Below are 18,767 nucleotides of genomic sequence, written 5' to 3'. Positions count from 1 at the left end.
CAACTTAGCAAGCTGGTTTTCGAATATAGGATAAAATTGTGATATGACTTAACAGTTATGTGATCACGTGCCCATGCAACACGTCGAATTCAGGTGATGAGATGCAGGGCGTGCTCTCACGTGGGGACTGTTTTTTTTTTAAATAGAAGGGATGGTAAAGGAGAGGAGGGACCACCCAAACCTTCTGCCAGTTTCTATGATAATATGCTAAGAGTTAATTGTCATACACGTTCTTCATCATCTCTTTCTACTCCCTCCTCACACATGAATTTGCCAATGTAAGCTGTCAGATTCTCCATTATAACATTAATACTTGAAATAAGATTTGGGACTTAAGAGTCATTTTGCAGGATATGGTTCCAAATTACTGAGAGAATTGAAGTTTGTTTGTAGTAATGTTTACTTGTTTTAATCATAGAAAGATCAAATGGTAACCAAACTTGTAAGTCTGACATTTAGAATTATGTTAGAATGACTCAGCACATTTTTCATCCAAAAAAGTTTAATTTCTCAGGGTGTGGGGGAAGGGTGTTCTTTATTGATTAAGTATCTTTCAATTCAAAGCATCAAAAACTTTATAAAAAAATTGATCAAAGTACATGCTTTTAACCTGTTGTTTATGTCGTAGTGTTTCTATTTGCAGTGTTCCCAAAAATGGATTGCCCAATGATGTATCCAGTCCTGTGAGCATTCTAACTCGTTCTTTGTTTCTATGTTCATTGATATTTTTTATTATAAAACAATGATTGGGAGTTTTTTTTTTTTTTTCTATTTGATGAATGTCCCTCTCCTTGAATATTGGTCCAAATTAACAAATGTATTGAAGGGATTGAATGATTGGTAGGTCTTGCGTACTGTTAGAATTTCCATATTTAGAAAAATATGTGAGTTACATCTGATAAGGGAAAGAATTAAATTGTGGGTGATCCCGTGGGTGATCCCAAACAGTTTATCCAAAACAGTTCTTTAAAACAATATATTAGAAGATAGGCAGGGTACTACTAGTTACTCTTTGTTTTGACCAAACATATGGCGATAAGGGTTTAATAATGGTGATGATGATCTCTTTATATGGATCAAATCAGCTTACGTCAATATAAGGGCAATCTCAATTCACAACTCTCATTCGATCATTTCTGTTGCCTGAATTAAGATTCATACTGGTGGTATCATTTCCAAACTAACAGTCTACCATAATTTTAATTATTGTTTGCTTTACATGGGCTAGATAGAGTTTTGGAGCTTAAACTAGTGCACACAACACTGAGGCAGCCAGTTTTATTCTATCTTATCTGCCCCAAATGAATAAAATGGCATGTTAATAAATCCCTATACGCCTTGTTAAATTCATGGGCTTTGATGGTGTTTTTATACTTCGTTGGCAAAGGGGCATGATGCTGCTACTGTTTTAAAGAAGCTTGCCTCAAGGTTGTAGTCTTTGAAAAATGTGGATGGTTCACACTTTTATGCATTATGAATGCTTTGTATCAGAGGCATGCAGCTTACATGCATATGTTGTTGGTGGTAGGTTGTGGTAGTTTAAAAAAAGTTTAATTTATTTCAATTTTTGTATCCCCACCACACAAACACACATATATCAACGTATGGTGCACACCACTTACACGGGGCATTAGAAATGGTATAGAAGGTGTTACGCATCCCCCTTGGTTAAAGCCTCACACACAGACACATAAGGTGTAGAGTGCTTTGTGGAAGCCCATCCTCATGGCATGAGCTGCAAACACCTTTGGGATTTTGAATCTCTAGTTTTTTTTAAAATCCAGGGTTTATTATGGCCTAATTATATCTTTGCTTTCTTCTTAAAGGTGATCGCTGACAATGTTGGTGATAATGTTGGGGATATTGCTGGGATGGGATCTGATCTTTTTGGCTCTTACGCTGAGTCCTCATGTGCTGCTCTTGTTGTTGCCTCCATCTCCTCATTTGGGATCAACCTTGAGTTCACTGCAATGTGTTATCCCTTGCTCATCAGCTCCATGGGCATCCTTGTTTGCTTAATCACCACTCTATTTGCAACTGATTTCTTTGGAATCAAGGCTGTCAAGGAAATTGAGCCTGCCTTGAAGAAGCAACTCATTATTGCCACTGCTCTTATGACTGTTGGAATTGCTCTTGTTAGTTGGGTTGCCCTCCCACCATCCTTCACAATCTTCAATTTTGGAGTCCAGAAGGTTGTGAAGAACTGGTATGCTCCATAACTGTTCTTCATGCTTTTTCAAGATATTTGCAATTTTTTTTACATATATTTTGGTTGTTTCAAAATAATAAAATATGTTGACAGAGACTCCAATTGCAGGGAACTGTTCTTCTGTGTTGCCATTGGCCTATGGGCTGGACTGGTTATTGGATTTGTAACCGAGTGTTACACTAGCAATGCATACAGGTAGCTAATCTTAGTAAACCTTCCGTTCCTCTTCAATTCTGTCGCATAATAATTTTTATCTTAACAAAAATCTGTCTTTCATTTTACAGCCCTGTACAAGATGTTGCTGATTCATGCAGAACTGGAGCTGCTACCAACGTTATCTTTGGTCTTGCTTTGGGATACAAATCCGTGATTATTCCGATTTTTGTCAGTTTCAGCTTGGCTGCTATGTACGGCATTGCCGTAGCTGCTCTTGGAATGCTGAGCACCATTGCTACCGGATTGGCCACTGATGCTTATGGACCCATTAGTGACATTGATGTTTTGAGTTTTTCATTTGGATTTTGGTGGCAGATTTGGATTTCGATTTTGGTAGATTTGGGTGGCAGATTTTGTATTTCATAAAAATAATTAAAAATGACACATTTTTTTTTCATTTATAAATTTAGGAAAAAATGTAATTTTTTTTTTTATTACAAATCAAGAAAAAACGACTGTCTGTGACAGTCGTTTTTTCCGACTATTACTGTTGGTTTTACCGACTGTCAAAGACCGTCGTTTTTTCCGACTGTCGAGGACAGTCGTTTTTTCCTACTGTTTTAGACTGTCGCAATTTAAAAACCACTCCTTTTAAAACGACCCCTATTCCGACTGTAGGGGCAGTCGGTTTTTTAAAAAAAGACTGTCATGGACAGTCGTTTTTAGTGCATTATGACGTAGTGATCCCCCTTTCGAGAGTAATTTTGATTTCCAACCCTTAGTCTTCTTTAATATTTTTCCATAAAATTTGGAACAACTTCTTCTAGTAAGGCAATTGTTAACCAAGGGGACCGCTAGATAATAAGAAGAAAGGCAATCTTCACCAAACTCCATAATAGCTTGCACTACCGGCTTTCGAAAGGGAAGAGCATCTTTAGAAAGGAAAAAAAAAATTGGCTTTTCTCAGCATTGATAGTTTGACTGGAGATTATTTAGTTTATCCAAGAGGGATTTTAGATCTACCAGAGATTTACTAGATACTTTAGTGAAGATAAATAGGTCATCCACAAAAAATAAATGAGACAGAATTGTCATACATCTGGATCCCACAAACCTCTCAACAAACCCCATATCCATAGCTTTGTTAACTCCTCTTCTTAAAATTTTTTCTGTCAAAATAAACAAAGCAGAAGAAAGCGGATCACCATGTCACAGACCTCTTGAAGCTTTGAAATAACCATAAGCACTTCCATTAATAAGCACAAAAAAAGTGGGGGTGGATGTACAGCCTTTTACAATGTTAATAAAGGCGAGAAGCTGAATTTTTTAAGAACCTCAAACCCAAAATCCCATTCCATACAAAATCAAATGCTCTGGACATATCTATCTTGAGCGTCACATTCGCACCTTTGGACATTTAATTTAAATCCCTCATTACCTCATGAACAAGTATTACATTGTCATAAATAGTCCCGCCTTTAATGAAAGTGTGTTGCTCTTTATAAATGAGGTTATGATCAAGCCAATCTCCAATTCTATTTGCAACAATTTTAAATAAAATTTTGTAAAATAATATTACATAAATTAATGGGTCTAAATTGTGCAAATGAAGTTGGTACCTCAACTTTTGGGATAAGAGCAACCGTAAGGGGTTAGTGGTTAATAGAGGTGAAGGTGGGTTCAAAGGGATTTGAGCCTAGGTCATGGGTTCAAGAGGTCCCTATATAACTAAATTGAGACCGCTGGCTAGACGGACACCACAATGAAACCTATGGTCTGAATATAAATAGTGATTCATACTAAGAATTGAACCTACACAACCAACAAGATAAGGCATTTATCGTGGGCTTTCAATTATGATAAAATGGGTGGGGGGTATCGAAAATCCCTAAAATATCATAATTAGAATGTGATCCATTTGACCTTTAAAACCATTAACAAAAGTCTATTGAGTAGTTAGAGACATTAGTTGAAAAGTCAATCTTACCCTAAGTCTATAAATACCTTAGTTTTCCAATTTGTTTTCACATGAATTATTATTTACAAAATCCTAATAAAAAATGTGTGATTTTTGAAAATGAACTAAGTAAGGTAAAATAAGTTCTTTTTATGCTTGAGAAGACAAGCGTAGCCATGTGGTGAGGTACATGGGCTTAACGGCCCAACTTGTGTTCTGGACAAAATTCCTCCTCTTTTAAGTTTTTGGCATCTTAACATGATTTTTGGGATTCCAGTACTTATTAGGTATTTTTTTACTTTTTAAAAATTATAGAAGCACATTATTTTTCAGAGTATGCTCCTTAGATAAGTGTTTAAGATTTTTAATGCATGAGCCTAGGCAAGGTTGACTAGAGCAATTTTATCATTTTGTGCTTGAGCTTATTGGCTAAGTAATGGATGAGACATGATGGGTTTAAGCTGTTTCAATTGGAAGCCCATAGAAAGGGAGGAACTCATTGAGGTTGATCTTATATGTGGATGAGACAGGAAAGGCCCAATAAATGGGCTTTAGACATAATGACTAGGACTGGAACTTAAAGGAAGCCCATAGACTCGGAGGAATAACTGAAAGAGGTATTTGGGTCAAAATAAGAGTGCTTCACATAATCAGACTTGGCCTGGCTAAGTCTTATAAAAAACAAATGAATTTGGCTTTATGGATAATTAAGAATGGTTATGCCCAAAAGATCCGATCCAATAGGACATAATATGGATTATCGCAACCATGACCTGATCCGAACAAAGACTTGATCCAGTAGAAATGTAAGAGGCAGTGTGTGTGGCAAACGTCTACTTGGATTTGGGTTGAACCCCCTTTTAATACCTTTTTTCTTAGATTTAATTAGACCCCCTTCACTTTTTTTTTTTTTTTTTTTTTTTTTTTTTTTTCACTTTTACTTTTTGGTGAGCCTCATTAATTTTTCTTCTTTCTTTAAAGTGATTCCTCTCTCAAGCCCAAATCTTCAATCGCTTTATTTGTTTATACTCACAAACCATAGTTTTAAAACTCAAGAGTTACTAGACCCCTGTGCCCACCAGGTCGAGTCAAGAGAAAATATTGAGTCAACAGGGATGAATCAAATAAAAATATGTTAAATTATTTAAAAATAGTACTTAATTTTTTAAAACAGAAAAAATATTAATTTTTTTGGTTTTTCAGTTCTCAAAAAAAATATTATATATTGTTATATAACTCAGTTGAGTCTCAAATGTGACTCGGTTCATTTTCAAACTGACATGGTCAAAGTAATGATTTGACTCAATGGTTTGGCAAATTGGTTTTGTCGCGTTTTAGGACTGAGTCATCTTGAAATCCAATCTGAGTCGACTCATCTAAGGTTAGAGCGTCCTTAGCTTAAAATTAACTATGCTTTCAAGTTTCAACTTCTCAATATATTTGTTTAGAAAGAAAGATTGAAAGACATTCAAACCATCTATTCTAAGTATAAAAAAAATATATTCTTCATGATTGATAAATATAGAAAAACAAATAATTAACTAATTTAACATAATTAATTTTTCCCTAAACTACACGAACTGCAATTGGAGAATATCTCTCTTCCACCTCTACCTGTTCTCCATGTCTTCTCTTACACTCATAGTAAAACACAGTGTACATAAAAAGAAAAAAGATCTTCACCACGAAAAATAAGCAAAACACGACAATTTTGTCCTCTAATCGACTCCCGATTTGCTCGTTAATATCGATACTCTTCGAAGCAAATACCGCGGTAATGGCTACACTAACTATTGACGAAAGCAGCATTAGAAAAAATCCTTGAATCCTTCTTCCTTTAATGAGTTCTTCAGCTTTCCCAAGTGCCATAAGTCCATAAAATTCCTCCTCTACTATAAACATCACAAGACTAAGCATCAAAACAGCAGACAAATAAAAATAACCCAGTGTGCCTAGAAGGAGACCCATAATGCATAACACAATCAAGTCCAACCCGGTGATAGCGACCGAAAAAACACCAATTGAAATTAAGACAAGTACCACAAGAACTACACCGAAGAATGTTATGTAGAACCAAGTGATTATCGTCTTCTTTGAAGTAGCATAAATCCTCGAAAATAAGTCCTTCATGTTCAATTCCTTTCTGAAAAAAAATGTTGCAATCAAAGAAAGCAGAGAGGCAACGCCGAAGGCAACTAGGAAGACCATTTCTAGCCCTAGAAGAAGCCGAACATTCTTTAGGATTTCTTGGACCGTTTGCTTGGCTTCAAAGCTATTTGGGTCCTCATGGGATAGTAGGGTAAGTTTGGAAATTATACTCGTCGTGACTGGTGTAAGGGCTAGATCGACGCCTAGAGCCAATAGACAGAAGGGAAGAAGCACGAGAAGCATGTTTGAGACCATAACCTTCATATTCTTTCCATGGATTCTAAGATTTTCACATAGACATCGTAGAATGCCCGAGGAGCAAGACGGCTCCCCGACAATCATTGGTTGAATCATTTGCTCCTCCATTGCTACTTAACCTTGAATATGATAACTCAAGATCATATATTTATGATGATGTTCAAGGGAAAGTATGAATATCACTATTAGAATTTACGATTTATTAGAATATTAGGAATTGGTTTATAGTCTAAGGTGATGAGTGTAAAGTTATTCTAACTTGCCTTTGAAGAAAGAACCTTAACTTATTTAATCAATACCATGTACTCTAGCAACTTAGATAGCTATACAACGAAAGGTGTCCTTTTCTTGCCATGTGTGGCTTACTCTTTGGGCCCAACTGACCCATGAATGTTTGGCCCACCAAATTTACAACTATTTCAAATCCATCCATTTACAGTTGTTTTGATGATTAGTGATCTAATTAAGTAAGTTATACCCAAAGTACAGAATGCTTAGTTGGTTGGGACAATAGTTAAAGATTCCATAGTTTTGGTTTTGTACCTTTGTTGAGCAATAATTATAATATAGGGACTTGTCCTTGCTTCAAAGGCACCCAACCGATGTATGAGGATGTCAGTGGGCCAGGAGGGGGAGAAAAAGATAGCAGGAGAGACAAATGGGCTGGTTCGGGCCATCCATAGGACCTGTACCGTCCAAACCTAAGCCTTTCTTTTTGTTAAAAACTAACCAAAGCCGGAAGCATTAATATAGAGAGCTTCTATTTCCACACTAACTTTTGCTAAGAGCACACTAATATGTGTGCAAATTATTTGGTTATTTCATATGAATTGGGGTGGTCTTAGCAAAAGTTAGTGTGTAATAGTTAATATATCATGATTTAAAATTCAACCTGGACAGGTTTATGGCGGTCTTGGTTGGGCCCTAACCCAGCCCTAGAGTGGTGGTTTTGCCCCATAGTCCAGCCCTATGCTTCTATTGGGCCTAAGTTGCTCATGTCCGAGTATGTCATTAACGGGCCTGGGCTAGGTTTGGTTGACTTTTGGGTTCTATAGAAATTAAATTCATGAATTGTTTGAAATCATAGGAAGTCAACTATAAATTATTTTGTGTTGGGTTTGGTGATATAAACTCACCACATTCTTCGTTTCTATGGGTTGATGGGCTTTTCCACTTATGTGGGGTATTTTAGGTAAGAAAAATGCTGGAATGACACAGGATATTTACTGTGATTCTCACAAGTCTAACGTGGGATGTGCACATAACCATACATTTGTTTCCTCATGATACAAGTAAAAATCATCTACGGTTATGTATGCATCTCCACGTCAAAATTGTGAGAATCACAGTAAATCCTGTGTCACCCCAACACAACTCTTTAGGTAATGTCATTTCATTAGTTTAGGGGAACAAAAGGGAGTCCTTAGATGGTTGTTATTGTCCATAAAATGGGGTTTTCTCTTTTGTAGAGTAAGAAAACATTAAGTCTCTATGTGGATATTCTTTTTCTTTTGTAAAACTTAGATGTTTAAAGTTCTTGAGGGTGATTTTCATATTGTAGTCACAGGCCAAAGACAATGGAAGTGTGATCGATTTCTTGTTTGAGTTCATATTAGAATTATGTATAGAGATTTCAATGAGTTTCACCGAAGAATTGGAAGTAAATATAAACTTTCATTCTTGTAATTTCTTTCTTGGGTGGTGAGTTTCTACCTGTCAACTTTGCTCGTGGACGTAATCCTATTGTGGGTAAACCACATAACTCTTTGTGTTGTGGTTCTGTTCTTTTCTCTAATTTCTTTTTAACTACTTGCATTTGCTTTGCAACATATTTCTTTGGGTTTGATTCATGGAATTGATTTATTTATTATTAGAAGGGATTAATTTTAATAATTGGATTTTCATGTGTGATTTGAGATCCAGCCACAATATTTTTCATCAAAACAGTATATAATATATATGCTAACAGTATAGAATATGCATTTAAAACATACCAGGGGCCTATGCCGGGTTGAACAGTATAAAGCCCTAGCCCGGTCCATAACAGAATTTGAGTGCAGACCTACCTTTGTGGGCTCAAGGTTAAGGCTTAACTCTTCTTTGTTCAGCGGGTCTGGTTCGAGTGCATGGATTAGCAGGCCTACAAGTTCAATTTACACCCTTAGTATTCAAGTTATTTTAAGGGCTGTGCTGGGTCGGCCTACGAATAATTTTCATATAGGTATTATAGATATGGGTTATGTTCAGCACCCTACATGGTTTTTTTCTAATAACCGGGTATCCCTATAGACAATGGATCGGGTCTGTATTTGGGTTTTTCTCAGTCCATGGAACATAATGTCTAAGGACTAGTCTCAGGGCACGTGCAATCCCCACACATTTCAAGCACCAAGTATTTTACCTTACGGCCATACATGTTTTGTCCTACATGGATTAGAAGTTCTGGAATGGACTTAGTGAGGATGATTCATCACCAAAAAATCAGCCCATTTCAAAACTTTTAACCCCATCAAAAGTGATTTATAAAAAATGGACGGTCCATAATTATTCAACTTGTAAACATAGGACTAGAAGTTTCAGAATGGGCTGATTTTTTGTGAGGCTAATCTCCTCACCATAGAGATTATCCTCACAAAAAAATCATCCCATTCCAAAATCTCTAACTCATGTAAGACAAAACACGTAGGGTACCAAACATTTTCCTATAAATATATGTTTAATATATCTTAAATCAAGGGGAAGGGACAAATGTTATGCATGTGTTGTTAGAGTAAAGGCTCCAAAATTGTGGGCTCTTACCATTACATGTTTTTTTTTTTACTCTAAAAAACAAAGATAATTTGATTTTATAACATTATAGATAAATTATTTATAATGCATTAATGAATATAAGGGTTTCTTTTGTAACTTAAATGTATTGAACAACACACACTTCTCTCATAAAAAAAAATAATAATAATAAAATCATTCGAGCTAGAACTGGTTGCTTGAGGAGCCTATCACTGAGTCCAGAGCATGGTCATGAACATGGATCGATAAACTAAACAAGCCTATTAACACTATTCAAATCCGATACACAATAGCATAACTTGCATCTTTGATCTTTTTTTTTTTTTTTTTGTTCATTTTCTTCAAGTAATACTGTGATCATTTCTCTACACTACTTGAAGAAAAAGGGTTAAATTCAATGTCAAGGTCTGTTGAATTTGGCTAATCTTTTTCACGTAGTATTACACATCTTTCTTTTTTGTTTCGTTTAGTGTCTAATATAAAATAATCAAATATTTATTATTTCTTAAAATAATTAAGTTTTTGTGATTGAGTGATAGAAATAAACAATTGATTGTTCCAAACAAGTTAAACATGCTTGAAAACCACCGTTATAGACATTTATTTTGTTTTGTTTTTGACATTTATTTTGTTTTGTTTTTTCATTTTTTTTTAAAGAAATATCTTCTGAAGGGTTACTTTGGAGTAAGTACAACCAATATTTTGTTCTTTTTAATTGTATGCCGGCACATCCCAACAAGACTACCCATTATTTTATATTACACCGAACCCTAAGTAGGAATTTTAAGCAAAATAGTTTTTTTTTTTTTTCATTGAATCCTGATAATATGACTCGCCGGGTGGCATATTCAAATGACTTCATGACGTGGACAAGTTCAGGAACTGTAGATCTATATGTCTTGGGATACACTTTTTATGGGGAAGTGCAATCGTGTATCCTGAGGCATAGAGATTTACGATACCTGAACTTGTCACATCATAGAGTCATTTGAGTATGCCACCCGGTGAGTCATATTATCACAACTCTTTTTCATCTGCCACCATTGTAATGTGGCATGTTAGACGTGCACTACTAATTTTAAAAAATAAAAATTTAACATTGCCTCTTGATCCTTTGATTCTGATAAACGTTGAAGCATCTCATTAATGGTTTTGATATTCGGCCTCCAACAATGTTGAGTTGACTCATTTTAGTCATCTTGTCTTGATGAGTCAAACTATTTAAATCAAATTAAAGTGGACTAGCTGACCTCCAGTAGATGATGGATCACAGAATCCTACTTTATATATAAATAAAAAATATTTAAATCACTAAAAAAGATTAGTTCAACTTTTCACAAATTCTACAATCATTTTCAAAATACCATATGAGTCATCTCAAATCATGGATGAGTTGACACAATTCATAGACTATCCCTTGAGACTGCAATAACTCGTCCAAATCAACTCAATCTCGAGTTTTTTTTTAACCATGATCACATTGATGTGCATTAAATTATTTGTTTGCATTTGTTATGAACTGTATATTTTACAACATCTACAACATACTTGTTGCCTGGTGGATTCAAATTTGGAGAAAAGAAATATTTCCTGATTTCTTCCTAACTATTAATTGCAAAAGAAAATTACAATTAATTCAAAAGTAAAGTATGTGGTAGCTCCTAAACGAACTTTTCCGTTGCCTCGAACTTTTTAGCATCCTATTGTTCCAACCTTTTTTGTTAATAAAATTTACATTGGCCAAAACAAAACAAACAAAAAAAAAATGTAGAAGAGAAAGAAGAAAACTAAAATTCAATGTATGGTGTGTTTAAAAGAAGGGAAAAAAAAACCCAATTTGCATAAATAAATACAATAGAAGTCTTAATACACTAAACTTATAAAACCTGATTCAGGGGAGAGAAGCATTAACGTGGAAATTGCTTGGAACTAAACTATACCCAATCCCCAATTCTATCTCTACTCTCTCCCCATGGCTCTTCTTACATTCATAGTAGAATATAGTGAAAACCATAAAGGTAAATAATTTCCCAATGCAGAGCAAAACAGTCCCAAGAGATCCAAAAGCTAACCGAGCAACATCGCCTAGATCACCATCAGATATATTGATATAGAATAGAATAGTAATCAAACCAGTTAACAGCTCTAGAAACAACATGAGAACAAACCCTTGAACCCTTCTACCTCTTATGAGCTCTCCAGCTTTCTCAAGTGCCTTCAGCCCATAACAACCCTCTTCCATGACTGAAATCACAAGACCCAATGTCCAAACACAAGCCAGGTGTAAGTAAAACACTGCAGCCAAACATCCTACAAGGTTAATCCATGTAACTAAAGCAAAGGCAACCATCAAAACTACAAGTAAGATGTAAGCAAGAGTGATGAGCAAGACATATATCCATGTGATCACTATATTCTTCCATGTTGATCTAATCATAAGAAATATCTCATTGAGACTAATAGATTTCCCCTCATAAGTTATGGCTGAATAGTAAATAGTCGTGGTCATACCGAATAGGGAGATAATAGAGAATGAGATAAAGAAAGAGATTTCAAGAACCAATATAATTATAACATATTTTTCGATTCTAGAGAAGCTCTTTTCATGTACTTGGACCTCAAGATCTTCCATTAATGGTGTTGCTAGTAGATCATGAAGAAGAAGAAGGAGAGTGATGGTAAGAAGGACAAGAAGGAAGATTGAGACCATGAGCTTCCCATTTTTAAATGGAAGTTTAAAGGCTTCTCTTAGTATCTCAGTTACCTTCAATGTATGAGATGGGTCACTGCTCATTGGCAAAGCCTCCTTAGCCATGTGTATGTTGTATGGAGATTGAAATATGCTTTTAGGGTTGATGAGGAATACATATATAAGGACCATGGTTTTAAAATCCGGATTTTTGGATAGTATCAGCCCCAACTGAGTCCGGTTTTAGGCAGACCATCGATCCGAATTGAACAAGTCAAACACTCCAGAAATCATTCAAAACAATTTCTAAAGTAAGTTGAAAATTATATATGTAATTATTATTTTTATTATAATCAGGATTATAGATGTTACAATTGCCAAATTGTAAAATTGGCTAAAGTGTAAGAGTGTTGATATTACAATCTAAATTCAAAATCAACATTGATTCACTATCAATATAATTGGATTTTTGAAAAGGCAATCGTCTTTGGATGGCTCATGGTGGAAAATATAGCCCAAAATACCATTCTGAGTAGCGAGTCAACTCGAACTTGTAGAGTTTTAAAAGCATGATAGGGAAATCTTTCTTCTTTGTTTATTATGTATAAATTATATTTATCATTACCAAGGAAAATATAGCTTGTATTTTACATCTAAAAAAATGGAGTTACCTCACTTGACTATTGACTATGACCAATTAAGCTTGACTTTGACTAAGATATCGTCTAGCTTTCATATCAAAATCTCTGTCTTGTTGTTTGTCATTTTCTATCAAATTTAGAAAAAGTCAATGTTCAAGGGTGGTGTATCTAAAGCTTCTGAATTTAGGGTGGCGTATCAAATTTGCTTAATTAATAGAGGAGATAATTGGAATAGGTAATTTAAAGTTTACCTGCTCTACTTGGCGCGACTTATGTTGTCGTTAGGCAAATAGAGAAAGTAATTTTAAATTGTACGACCTTTGACTTGGAGTATCCAAATGCGCGTTATATCAACAAATGGGGGGAGGCTTATTTTTTGCATTTTTTTAAGGACGTTTGTCTCCTAATCACTTGTGTTCGCTCTTTTGTTACCGTGCATTACAAATATTTTTCATGTGGATTCCATATGGTTAAAAAAGAAAAAAAAAATAATATATATATCTACATTTAGGATTTGAATTTTCTTTTAATCTGAGTGTTTACATGAAATCTAGAAGGATGTAATGTTGGTTTTCCAATGTCATAATTCTTGTGAACCCAACGGCCCTTAGTAATATTTGAAATCTTACTAAATTAATAAGATTAACTTATTCTATCTCAAATTAATAGAAACGTGGTAATTTGTTAGAAAGCATATAAATTATATTATATAGTCTCATGAGACATGTACATGTACACAATTGAGCGATAAGAACAAGGCAACAAAGAAGAAAGTTTTGCCCACAACTTCGTCAACAAAACTTAAAATGATGCATCATTTGAGACATATGATAATAGACTTAGAGACTTTGAATAATAGCATTTTTAATAAGAATCGTGATAATCTAACATACCCCACATGGCATACTCAATTGACACCCCTGACTTGACAAAAACTGTAGATCTATAGGCCTCAGGATACACAACTGCACTTCCTCATATAAAATTTATCCCGAGGGAACCGTGTATCTTAAGGAATACAGATCTATGATTCCCAAACATGTCATGTCAGGGGTGTCCATTTGGTAAGGCAATCACGGCTCTTTTAATAATGAAGTTACCTCAAAATCATGGTCTGAAATGGACTCTCCAGCTTCTGTTTAGAGGGCTTTAAGCATGTGGATCCATTTGGATTGGGCCAGTGGATCCTTATGCCGCTCCCATCAGCAAGGATTAGCTGGTTCGACCCACCAAGTTTGTTTCCCAAGGCAGCATGGGGAAGAATATAATAGTCGGGACCCATGTTAGCAATTTCCTTTTTAATTCTTGAAAAATTCATGATTCTTTTTGTTTTTTTCAATGAAAGTATTATTTTCCAGATTATTGAACTATTCTGAATAATTCATGCATTTTAAATTTAAATATGTATATATATATATATTTATCTATTTATTTATTTATGACTTCTACGAATTTTTATAAAACTCAATGGAAAAACATGCTAATGTAACTTGTTGTATGTTGAAAAGTGTAAAACTTGTAAGTTGTGGTTTGTAACACAAGTCAACTTTGAAGCAGCTATGCTTCAAAATTTTGGAGGAATTCACTTTTTTACATGATAAATGTCTTTTTTATCTTGAAAAAAAACAAATAATGACAAGACCCTCTACATTTATTTGAGATTACACCTTTATTTTTTAAAATGATGATTTTTCCTTGACTTTGGTCTTTTTTTACAAACCAATTGAACAATAACCTCAATGCCCTCATTATCACCACCATCATTATTACCATCACTTTCACCACTAAAATCACTACCATATTACCAATTTTTTTATTTTCGAATTTTTGAAATGAGATGAATAATACACGTATGAAGCCTATGGTGCATAGTGTCCATTTATCGAATATTTGACCAAATTTTATACTAGAACATGAATTTTTCATGAATCAAATTTTTTCCATATTCCGAATTGCTAACAAGGGTCAAGACAGCACCATGTCGAACAAAATAGTATGATTTAGACATGTACCCCTTCATTTTTTGGTAAATACTAGACGTACCCTGTGTTTTCAAACTGATGGCATTCTCCTTGACCTAGGTTTTGTAATATGAATTATAGTAAAATGACTTAAATGCCCTTGTTGTCAATCTCTAGTAAAACATGGAATGATATATCTAAATCACCCGTAAAAATAACACTACGGTCTTTAGCTTTATTGGAAGCTTTGAAATTGGATGATCACTGGACTCCTAAAGTAATACAAAATGATTTTGTTACCTTAGTCGATCTAGTGATCTCTCAATAGTCCGTGTTCCATTTTTTGAGTTGCTAATATCCTATAAACCTACTTGGAAACAACATATTTTTAATAAAAGAAAATAAACAAATAACATGAAATTTCATATAATAAATCATTAATTTATTAATAAAATAAGTCATTAATTTAAGTCCTAACTCCTAAAAAGTGTTACGTCATTAAAAGTTTGGTTCTTAATTTGGTTTGATCCTGCAGAAGCCATCAATTGAGAACCAAACCAAATTAGTTGGAGAAAAAACGCAACATGTTCCAAACTGAACCAAACCAGTCCAAAGTCATCAGTTTGGTTAAAGTTTTATTTTTATTTTTATTCTTTTGTGATTTTTATTATTTTGAGTTCAAACCATTCGAAATAACCATCAATGTTTGTCAAGCCGATAACTTATATAATATATATTTTTATCCTTTTTATATATATAAAATTTGCAAGTAAACTGGACTGGCCCATAAATATGCCCAAGCAGGTTGAATTGTTGCAAGAGAGAAATTTTGAAGTTGAGAGATTGCTCATCTTATTCACATTTGCAGTTTTGATTTATAATATTATTCCAATGGTGAGATTATTAATATATGCGGAAATTACTTGGAATAGGTCCTCATCAAATAACTGGAAATGGAGACGGCTTCAAACCAGATATATTGGACATGGATGTAATGGAAGGAGTCCTCGAGGCAAGTATTACTAAAGCTTTTTCACTTTCTTTTTTTCTTTGATGAGTACAGAATTTAAACAATATCAGTTTAATACTTTTATAAAACCCATTCTAATAAATCAAAACACTGTATTTAACCTGAGTAATGTTCAACTCATAGTTTGAATTTTTTTAGTGGTAGATCACTAGTGAAGATGCAGTGAATATGGCTAGAAAGTTAGCTCTAAGGGAAAGACTTATGGTAATAGTTTTCATTTTGATAATTTGTGTGTTTTACACAGAATTTTGGTTTTTTTTTTTTTTTTTTCAGATGGATATGTTGGGGTCTTGAACCTACGACCTCAGAGTTGCATCGCAATTTGTCAACCAAGCTTTGGGACCAAACCCCATAGCAGGTGTTCTTAATGATGATGTATAGGTGTTCATTTCTTATTTATCAATTATGTGTCAACCTTCTGCTTTATAGGTGGGGATTTCCTCTGGTGCTAATACAATTGCAGTATTAAGGCTTGCAAGAAAGCTAGAGAGCAAAGGCAAACTTATTGTGGTATGAATAACATTTTTTTTACTTCACAAATTATGTTAAAATCCTTTATTCCAGTTATCAACGAAGTATCTAAACTTACATTTTAGAAATTAATACAGGTGACAATGGATTGGGTACCAATATATTCACATATGATAAGGTATACAAATTTGAGCCCAAAGGGGATTTTGTTAAGGAATGTTTGGTTATTTAGTTTGATAATTATTTTAAAAAGTTGTATACCAGGATACCCAAACCCAACTTAATTATTAATTGGGTCCAGAAACTCACCTCTGGGTTTGAGTTCATCTATGTGAACCCATTGACACCCTATACCGCGTTGATCTTCTAACTACATAATTAAATGAAATAAGTAACATTGTTGTTACACCATTGTTGGAAGAAGATGGTTTAAACATGTTCAATGAAGACTGACTACAACCCAATTGGAGAAAATATTCAAGTTCAAAGTTCTAAACGAGAATGAGGAATACACTTTCAATAACAGAAGACATGTCTCTAGATCTAGATAGAGTGGAATTAAAGATCTGTTTAGCCAACCCCAAATCTTAGGGACAAGGCTTTGATTATAGTGCTGAGGATTAAGTTTACTGACAACTGTTTATGATATCACTTTCAGACTATTCATCCAAGTTTTGGAGAGAGATTCCTATCGTCATAGTGCTGAGGATTAAGTTTACTGACAACTGTTTATGATATCACTTTCAGACTATTCATCCAAGTTTTGGAGAGAGATACCTATCGTCCGTACTATTTCAAGAGCTGAGGCAAGAGGCTGAAAAGATGCAATCCGTTTCTGTGGATTAATTTATATTGCTTATATTATCAATCAGGAGCCTTTCTTTGTGTGTAAAAGCAGAGGATTGCTTGTGTGCTTGTAACTATCACGATTTCATTTTCCATTGCAATATCAAATATTTCTATTAATTGTAAATGTTTTCACTCGAGTTAAGTTATACCTTTTATCAATGTACTTTGTGATGAAAGTTTTACGCCCATTCTTTTGGTAGGTTGATTAACACTAACGTGTTTAATAACACTAAAGAGATGCTTTCAAAAGCAAGTGTGCTCTAATGTGGAGAAGGTTAATTTGATGATGGCAGACATCTGACTGATGATTGATCCTTTTAATAATGGCCGTGTATGCTATGTGGAGACAACCATTTTGGTTCACCTTCAATTTCCAATGTTTTCATTCTTGCCAATTAGATTATCTCCACTCTTTAGCATCAATTTTTTTGTCTTAGATGTGCTTTAATTTCAACTATATGCCAATGAACTATATGGTTGAATAGAGATATTAATGAAAATCTTTTGAGAAGGATATCAAGAAAACAATTCAAGCTCCATAAAGTAACCCTACCAACAATGAAGACCCCCGAGGACCTCTTACATGTTTACACTAAATTTGTAGAATTGTTTGCTAAGTCAACTTTTCAACTACTTATTCCAAACCACTAATTACTTAAGATCAATAAAGTTAGACGTTTTACAGCTAATTCCTATGGTAGACATTTTAATTCATATATTCTAAAATAGTATAAAATACATTTAAAATTAAAAAAATTGAGAAAAAAAACACACACACAACATAAAGATTCATTAAAAGCAAATTGCACTATCAACACAAAAATTCGTATACACAACATAGATTCTCCTACTCAGTTGAATAAGGTTTTCCATTGAGACTCCATCCCCAAAATCCAAAGAGATAGGGAAAGAGGTAAAGAAAGATAAACAAAAATAAAAGAAACTGTAAAGGATGAGGGGAGAGTGAAGAATGCACTACCATGTGAAAAATATGACGTGTGTTTAACCTGTGATTATACACAGTTTTTTGAGTTATTTAATTCACAAGATGAACAAATTGTGAATAATTCGTTTTAAGTCAAAAAGGCATATTTTATCAATAATTGAATTGCACGGCTATTTTAATCAATTATTGTATGATTCATGTATGCTTTCTGAATTGTTGGTCGAATTGCTAACAATGCTCCAAGTAATGTCGGTGTAAGTCTACAAAGGTTGAATTGAGTCAATGGACTTAAATATCGTCTTAAGATAACTATATGTATTGTACAAAGAAACTAATAAAATTACACATTATTCTTGTAAATGCAAACACATAAGCCCCCACTATATATATAAAAGAGTACATGATTGAACAACAAACAAAGTAAATTTTTTATTCTTCATCCAGGTTGCACCTGAGCCCCTTCTGCAATCAAGCTATTGACACTACTATCATCACATACAATATGTCTTTAATATCATCCACAAATTGCAAATAAACGTACCTCCAAGTCTTCTTGAATAATAAAACACCACAAACTCTCAAATTTCCTACCACGAATCCTGATGTCATTCCAATATGGAACCAACCTATTTTTTACTCCTCTTTTTCTTTTTCATCAATTG

At 34.1% G+C, this 18,767-nt stretch overlaps 3 protein-coding genes and 1 long non-coding RNA gene across 5 annotated transcripts; 2 read left to right on the top strand and 2 right to left on the bottom strand.

Annotated features, from left to right (window-relative positions):
- Positions 1 to 8: 8 nt before the first annotated feature.
- Positions 9 to 2,804, top strand: LOC147392833 (pyrophosphate-energized vacuolar membrane proton pump 1-like). 2 transcript variants are annotated; one of them, XM_086456829.1, is made up of 5 exons: positions 9 to 278; positions 629 to 683; positions 1,827 to 2,206; positions 2,318 to 2,404; positions 2,494 to 2,804. In XM_086456829.1, the coding sequence occupies exons 1-5, from the start codon at positions 97 to 99 to the stop codon at positions 2,789 to 2,791; spliced, it is 1,002 nt and encodes a 333-aa protein (XP_086312955.1). In that variant the 5' UTR covers positions 9 to 96; the 3' UTR covers positions 2,792 to 2,804. The 2 variants fall into 2 exon arrangements, with proteins under 2 accessions (XP_086312955.1, XP_086312956.1); XM_086456830.1 differs by having other exon boundaries at positions 10 to 278; positions 644 to 683.
- A 3,084-nt stretch (positions 2,805 to 5,888) lies between these two features.
- Positions 5,889 to 6,836, bottom strand: LOC147392832 (uncharacterized). The gene has a single exon (XM_086456426.1). The coding sequence runs from the start codon at positions 6,834 to 6,836 to the stop codon at positions 5,889 to 5,891; it is 948 nt and encodes a 315-aa protein (XP_086312552.1).
- Positions 6,837 to 11,409: 4,573 nt separating this feature from the next.
- LOC147392831 (uncharacterized) lies at positions 11,410 to 12,333 on the bottom strand. Its single transcript, XM_086456424.1, has one exon. It carries the CDS (start codon positions 12,331 to 12,333, stop codon positions 11,410 to 11,412), a length of 924 nt encoding a protein of 307 aa, XP_086312550.1.
- Positions 12,334 to 16,106: 3,773 nt separating this feature from the next.
- On the top strand, positions 16,107 to 17,276 carry LOC147392830 (uncharacterized). Its single transcript, XR_015182376.1, has 2 exons — positions 16,107 to 16,349; positions 17,058 to 17,276. It is a non-coding gene; the product is annotated as an uncharacterized LOC147392830 (long non-coding RNA).
- The last annotated feature ends 1,491 nt before the right edge of the window (positions 17,277 to 18,767 follow it).

The sequence above is a fragment of the Akebia trifoliata genome, chromosome 10 (genome assembly GCF_017979445.1).
Source record: "Akebia trifoliata isolate Shusen 1 chromosome 10, ASM1797944v1, whole genome shotgun sequence".
Lineage (NCBI taxonomy): Eukaryota > Viridiplantae > Streptophyta > Magnoliopsida > Ranunculales > Lardizabalaceae > Akebia > Akebia trifoliata.
Note: the sequence above shows the minus strand (reverse complement) of the source record. Positions and strands in the feature narration are given on the sequence as shown.